Source organism: Primulina eburnea, chromosome 2, assembly GCF_022965805.1.
Source record: "Primulina eburnea isolate SZY01 chromosome 2, ASM2296580v1, whole genome shotgun sequence".
NCBI classification, from domain to species: Eukaryota; Viridiplantae; Streptophyta; class Magnoliopsida; order Lamiales; family Gesneriaceae; genus Primulina; species Primulina eburnea.
Genome location: NC_133102.1, coordinates 39,952,156 through 39,959,601, shown reverse-complemented (window position 1 = coordinate 39,959,601; position 7,446 = coordinate 39,952,156). Strand labels below are relative to the sequence as shown.

Sequence of the window (7,446 nt, the reverse complement as noted above, 5' to 3'; positions counted from 1 at the left end):
TTATATATATTGAGAGTAGTTTCAAGTACTTATATTCCAAATTAAATTGTCTTCAAAATATGATCAACTATATAAAATAAATCCATCTTTTAAGTTGTAGAGTGGGGAGGATTCGAACCCCTTAGACTTTTGTTATTTTCCTAGTGTTTAACCATTTCATATGTATATGGGCCTACACACATAAAATCGACATAAAATCTATAAATTATATCATAAATGATAAGCAATTATTTTAATAATAATAAGAGCATATTTTTTGTTAGATAAGTAAATTATCTTTATATTTACCATAAAAAATAATAATTTTGATATAAAAAATAATTTTTCATTGATTATCCAAATAAAATATATATCTCACAAAATTGATTCGTGAAATCGTTTCAAATGAGTTTTTGTGCAATAATAATATGAATAAATGACAAAAAACAAAATTTTTTGTGAGACGGTCTCACGGGTCGTATTTTGTGAGACATATTTCTTATTTGGGTCATCCATGAAAAAATATTATTTTTTATGCTAAGAGTATTACTTTTTATCATGAATATCGATAGGGTTGACACGTCTCACAGATAAAGAGTCGTGAGACCATCTCATCATAGAATTACTAATGACTAAATCATAATGGTTCCTAAATTCAAATATATCGTACAATGATTGTAGGTGACCATTGTTAAATATGACCTAAAGTCGATAAACTTTAATTACTAGATTAGGGCCGCATGCCCTACCGACAGTTTTATGATGTAGCACTAAATTCCAAGCTTAGAAGTAATTTCTGTTTTTCAAAGACAAGGACAGTCTGATATTTGAGAATATATTAAATTTTAATATTTGACCAGAAAAGATAACATAAATTTCACACTTATCTGCCGTATGAAGTTGAAGAAAATATTTGATTTATATTTGTTAGGTGCGATAATTTTTTCTATTAGGAACATGAAATTTTTTTTAGGGAAAAAAAAATTGTAAATTAGTGTATGCAAATATTTTAAAAATAATTATTAATTATTTTTTTTACGAAATTTTGCAGTATTTTTTTAAAAAAATTGATAATATTTTTTAAAAATATTTGAAAACACTTTCCAGAAATCAGAAAATATAATTCGGGCTTCTAGTTTAATCATCATCATCATGACTCCATTTAACTACTTATCCAAGTAGGCAAAAAATTGTGTGAGAAGGTCTCACGGGTCATATTCGTGAGACAGATCTCTTATTTGGGCTATCCATGAAAAAATATTAGTTTTGACAAAAACTTGTGTGAGACGGTCTCACGGATCGTATTTGTGAGACGGATATCTTATTTGGGTCATCCATGAAAAAATATTACTTTTTATGCTAAGAGTATTACTTTTTATTGGAATATGAGTAGTGTTGACCCGTCTCACATATTAAGATCCATGAGACGGTCTCACATGAGACCTACTCATTAGTTTTTATGTTAAGAGTATTACTTTTTACGGTGAATATGGGTAGGGTTGACCCATCTCACATATTAAGATCAGTGAGACGGTCTCACATGAAACCCACTCATCCAAGTATTCAAACATTTTTCTGCCTTTATTTTTCTAATATTCAACTAAGCTTATTTAAATGTAAACAAAAATATTCTCTGACTAAACGACCCTATAAATTATTAAATCACCAAATTTTGACTATTTGTAATTGTTTCTCTCTGTATATGTGAATTATGGATATATACTACTTTTCATATCACATATTTTGGAACTTAATTTTTATGGAATACTCCATGATGCATGTTTTTTTATACATATAAAAATTAAACTGAATCACTGTTTCATAATATAATTATGCAATAAGTAATTTAATTGATATATTGAAAGCTACCATTTTTGTTTTAGATAGTTTTTAGTAAAACGACAAACACTCGATCTCATAATTAGTATTAAAGTCAAAATCATGAGTTTGATTCTTAATGATTACAAAAATACAATTATTAGGAATGAGATTATTGAAGTGCAAACGATCAAACCATGATGCTTGAACTGCTATACAGTTTAAAATATTTAAGTTACACTATCACCATCAACTATAACTTTTTGTTAAACAACAAACGCTCGATCCTTTATCATTACAACTTGAAAGTTTAAACTTTGGTTAAAAGCCAAATGAACATTCAAAATTAATGGGTTTATTTTGTTTTCTGGAACAAAATATGTTGAACTAAGGATGATATTCTCCAGGTTTTATAGAAGAAAGCATAAGCAAAAACATCCAATCAAACACAATCCAGCCTTACGATCTCTTTATTATATATCATTCGAGTACCTATATTAAAGATGACATCTTTTTTATTCCAACAGTTGATTCAAGGATTCATGCATCCAAAATTACATGCCAAAGAATCCAGTTATCTTTTTTATTCCAATAGTTGTTTCAAGGATTCATGCATCCAAGATTACATGCCAAAAGATTCAAATACATTCTCCCACAAATATATTTCAGGCGACGAAACTCAGAGCACATGAAAACCTGTGATTATTTCAAGAAAACACGGATGGAGTATAAATAGCACCGACTCACGGAGCCATCACAGAGCATTGGGGTGCACCCCTGTTAACAAAAAAAGGTAACGTATAAGCTTGCGCTAGTCTTAAAAATTTCGACAATGTTGGAAGGTGCTTGGAAAGAATTCAAAATTGACAATTGTGCATGCCAAATTCCCAGACTAGATCATGACGGTACGATTACAATATATATTAAAGAAAAATAAAATAGTTACCCGAAAGTAGGTAGCAATGGATCAAACAGCAGCACTAGCAGTTGAATTTGCAATCGTGGTAGTGTCAAAGATTTCAATCCAGTAGCCATCTGGGTCCTTAATAAAAGCAATATCCTTCATTTTTCCTGAAACAAGCTCACAGCTGGCGTCATTTGTATGCAGAAAAGAAAGATGATTTGAACTCAGTTCAACAACTTCAAATGACTAAGCATGTACATAAATACACATACTACTATAATAACAATCCTAGATTGTTAAAATCTTTTTCCTTGTTGCTTAAACTTTCTGATGTATTCTAATTGTGATTGGCTTCATTTACATCATTATAATATAATATTATAAAATTTCAAGGCAGTCTTTCTACAAGAAATTCACAATTACAAGACTTGATTCGACATCTCCCGATGAAATAACAATGCATGCTTGAAAACTAAAGTTCAGGTACTTTTAGTATGATTTCCAAAGTTAAAAGGATTAGAATCAACCTAGTACTCAGAGAAATACTCCCCCCTATCCTGGCCTATTAAAGTTAATGCTAATGTCATAGCCCCGTGTGAATTAGGTGGTGTCACCCGTTTCAAGTTGAAGAAACATAATCACAGCTTGTACTTCGATTGTGACAGCAAACTTTGACGATGAAAAAGAATAGCATATTCATACCAAAATGATACATATGATAATTGAAAACAGAAGTTTCATTAACAAATCAAAAGAGAATTAGATACTCAAATATGAGAAGCCACCTCGTAAGCATAATAAACTACCTCTATCTCATTTAAGGTCCTCAAGCTGATAAATTTGTTCATCTAGGCCAGAGAGAGAGAGAGAGAGAGAGAGAGAGAGAGAGAGAGCGAGAGGCAAAAAAACACCTTTAGATTCAATGATAGGACTTGCCAGATACCGAAATTAAACATTAAGGAGCTAATATTGTGATAAGACGCATCATGTTATAGGTAATGCACAAATTGGTATAAAAATAATACACTTTATTCCAAGTATTAAAAGGGATAAGCTACCATCATTGGGTTTCTTCACGAACTCCACTCCTAAGTTTTCAAATCTTTTGCAAGCCTCGTGCACATCATCGACGGTGATACCTATGTGTCCTGAAAGCATGATAAGGTATGATAGTGAAGGGAATCCAAACATGAACGAAATGGGGAAATTGATCATTTGTCCCTATGGGCAAAAAACAGATTCCCTTATTTACAGAGCTTGTTGAAACACAGGATCAGTTATTTTTTCCTGAGTTAATTCAGTGTCAAACCTGTTAACAATTTTACCACGAGATGTAAATCCTGATTAAATATAAAGTAAACGAGGTTTTTTTTTCCTTTTTATAGGCAAAACTACACCTGAAAAAACATAAATGGTGAACAGGGTTCCCAACAAATACACTAATTCCATCCACCACAAAAGAAGGTGGAATGAAGGTGGAATGCTGGACCATGGGGCCAAGAAGACAACATAATCAAGCTCACACCAGTCTGACAGTTCAAAACATTTTTGAACAACGCATCACATCTGATGCACTAGAGTCCAAGAGAATACAAGCATCCAAAATTAGCTAGATAACATAAAGAATTCGCAGATTTGAGAGTTTCACTGTAAGAGCTTATTATTGAAAAATTGTGTTTAATAACTCTCTTATATGTTTCACCACTTATGCAAACTTCGCAAGCCTATGAACAAAAGAGTCAAGACTTTATGAGAGATATAAAATGGCACACAAACTATAGAATGTTACAGGTAATGTGTTCCCCTCACCAAAACCACGAGGTTCTGAGTTCCCATTGTGATAACCCTTGAAATCAGGATCGGATTCAGTACCCCAGTTACTGTGAGAAAAGTCCGATACTTTAGTATAATAAAAGATTTCATAAGAGGGGTGCACTGTAGAGTGAAGAGAGGCTAAGTCTTACTGTGTGAGCTCAAGAACAGCTTTCTGACCAAACGTCCAAGACGTGCGCTCAACGGGATCAGTGGGAGCCAATGATGTATCCTAAACCATCCATTCATTGTTATATTAGAGTTAATGCCCTAAAAGATCATCATCTCCAAATACCAAGATGCATTCACATAGTGAGCACCCACAAATTCATGAAAAAACCACAGCATTTTGAAGCAGAGAGTGAGAACTAGAAAAGCCTACCATAACAAAGTCCAGATATTATACCTGATATCCCAAAAAGTACAAAGTAAACTTCATCTCCGGAAAATCCAATCTCTTAAGCAACCTGACATCAGTCAAAGGGCCCAAAAGAATGAATCCCGTCTCTCTTTCCAATCAAAAGTTTGAAGAAGGGAAATGTAGATCAGGAGCAGGCTAAGTTAATAAGATCGGTTGAATCTAAACCATCCTTACATAGTAAAAAATGCATCGTCGTCGTCGAAGATAAATTATCAAATACTGATTATTAAATAATTAATAATCCACATACTCGCCCATGAAAAGAAAACTCTAGATAGGAATACCAAAAAGATTGTTGAGCCACTAGAAAAAAGAGTAACAACTGAACCATGTTTCGAAAACCCAATTAATTTTCGTATCATGATGCAAGAAAATAACTTATGTGTGATAATCACACAAGGAAATTTTTGAACACTTACGACATTCCCATTATCCGAGAGTAGAAATCAAGACTAACTTTGGGGTCCTTTGTCCGAAGCATCTGAAGGAAACGATACACTTAAATTAAACAGAAGTATCATATGCATAAATGAAAGTATCATCAGTGTTGGTTTAAACCACTTTCTCTAAAGTTCACGTTTACGTGAGATTGCTCCACCATAATATTTACCATTTACACAATCACAAGTCACCCCCGTAGGCACCACTTTTTTCTTTTTCCATTTTTCAAAATGTGAATTTACATTGGAGCATGCATTATACATTTAGCTCTCTAACTGTATCACAGAATCTTTTGAATAGATTTCTTCACTCAGATGTAGTGCAGGACCAATCTAACTGCCTACATTAAAAACATAAATTCAATTCGTGGCGCCAGCAGTACACACCAAGACTCGTGGCCACTCAATCCTAACATTGTAAAAGAACAAATTCCTCAATAAGAACAATAATGGATTACTGGGGAGCTTACAGTTTGTTGCAAGAAATACCCTTTGGTGGCCTCATCAATAGCAGCGTGGAGCCCAGGATTATTGGAAGCTGATTCTTTAGATGCCATAGCTGATTTGAACAAAGTTGAAAGATGAGGAAGAAAGAAAAAGGTCAAATCAACGATTCTTCCAGAGAGTTGCTTCCGTGTACCTTTCTGGGAAATCTTGGGCTGGGTAAGATACCGAGCCCAACTTAGGTAGGGTTGGGTATTGAAAAAAATAAAATAAAACTTTTCAATTTAGATCAAAACCAACTGAACTTTTGGTTTGGTTTGGCAATTAAATTAGGTTCGGCTTTGGTTTTCAAAAATAACAAAGCCCAAACCGATGGAAATTTAAGAAAATGATGTGAACGAGGAATTAAACAGTTAATTCAATATACAAGGATCCCTTGAATTAAACAGTTAATTCAATATACAAGGATCCCTGGGCCTAGTGACAAAAGTAAGGCTTCAAGACAAATATGGTATTCAATTCAAATATCATTTGTACGAGTTGTAGCTAGTAATGTTTTCATGATCGGATCGGTGATCGAGCCAATCAACCTTAAATTTTTTTTCAATCGGTCGGACCCCTTCAAACAAATGATCCGATCAAAAAACTGTTATATCATATAAAATATTAATATAATAATAATAATAATATTTATTAAAATTTGATATTTTATAATAATAATAATAATAATAATAATAATAATAATAATAATAATAATAAAATTTATTAAAATTTGAAATCTAAACGATTTAGATATAATAAATAATATATATATATATTTATTTAGACAAAAAATAAATCAAAATAATCTTTAATATTATTAAAATAATACATTTGATAAAATTCAAATCTAACTAATGATATATATAATTAAAAATAAAATTTTAAATTTAAAAAATAAACTTTTTTTGAAGGAGTATAAGAAAATAATCAAATTATAAAAAATTTTAAAAAACCGGTTCAAGACCGGTCCGATCGGCTTGACCATAAAAACTAGTGATGAAATTTTCTCCAAATCCGACAGAAAATCCAATATCTGACTCGAATAGAAGAGGGTATGTAGATGATTTTTTTACATGATTAAATAAATAGGTTCTCGTGAGAGGATGGAGATGGATCTTAAAAAATCCTACTCAAATCCGATCTGAATACCCAACTAAATTTATATATATATATATATATATATATATATATATATATATATATATATATATATGATTTTTCGACTATGATGTTAATTCTAATATGTTTTGTTGAATGATATTAGTTGAATGTAATGAAAAATAATTATAATTATAGAGTTAATTTTTCGACTATGATGTTAACTTGTGTTCCTTATTATTCAATTTAGTAAACAGACATAGCTTAATCAAAATAATTCAAATGCTAGAAAATACAATTATGTGCGATATACTATATTTGGTAGTATTTGGGTATAATATATATAAAATCATCCTGACATATATGAGTATAAAAATAAATTGAATACTCGAAAAAAATGAAGTGATATGTTGATGAATATAATAAACGAGGATGGAGATGAATAATATGAAATTATATTCAAACCCGAATCATTGTCATTTCTAATA

The 7,446-nt window shown here is 31.3% G+C and overlaps 1 protein-coding gene across 2 annotated transcripts; it reads right to left on the bottom strand.

Annotated features, from left to right (window-relative positions):
* Nucleotides 1-2,294: 2,294 nt before the first annotated feature.
* Nucleotides 2,295-6,067, bottom strand: LOC140823160 (lactoylglutathione lyase-like). Of its 2 annotated transcripts, XM_073184343.1 has the most exons (8): nucleotides 5,845-6,067; nucleotides 5,354-5,415; nucleotides 4,920-4,980; nucleotides 4,666-4,745; nucleotides 4,511-4,581; nucleotides 3,760-3,849; nucleotides 2,744-2,868; nucleotides 2,295-2,574 (listed from the first exon to the last, which is right to left on the bottom strand). In XM_073184343.1, the coding sequence occupies exons 1-7, from the start codon at nucleotides 5,929-5,931 to the stop codon at nucleotides 2,765-2,767; spliced, it is 555 nt and encodes a 184-aa protein (XP_073040444.1). In that variant the 5' UTR covers nucleotides 5,932-6,067; the 3' UTR covers nucleotides 2,295-2,574; nucleotides 2,744-2,764. The 2 variants fall into 2 exon arrangements, with proteins under 2 accessions (XP_073040444.1, XP_073040445.1); XM_073184344.1 differs by lacking the exon at nucleotides 3,760-3,849.
* Between the last annotated feature and the right edge of the window lie 1,379 nt (nucleotides 6,068-7,446).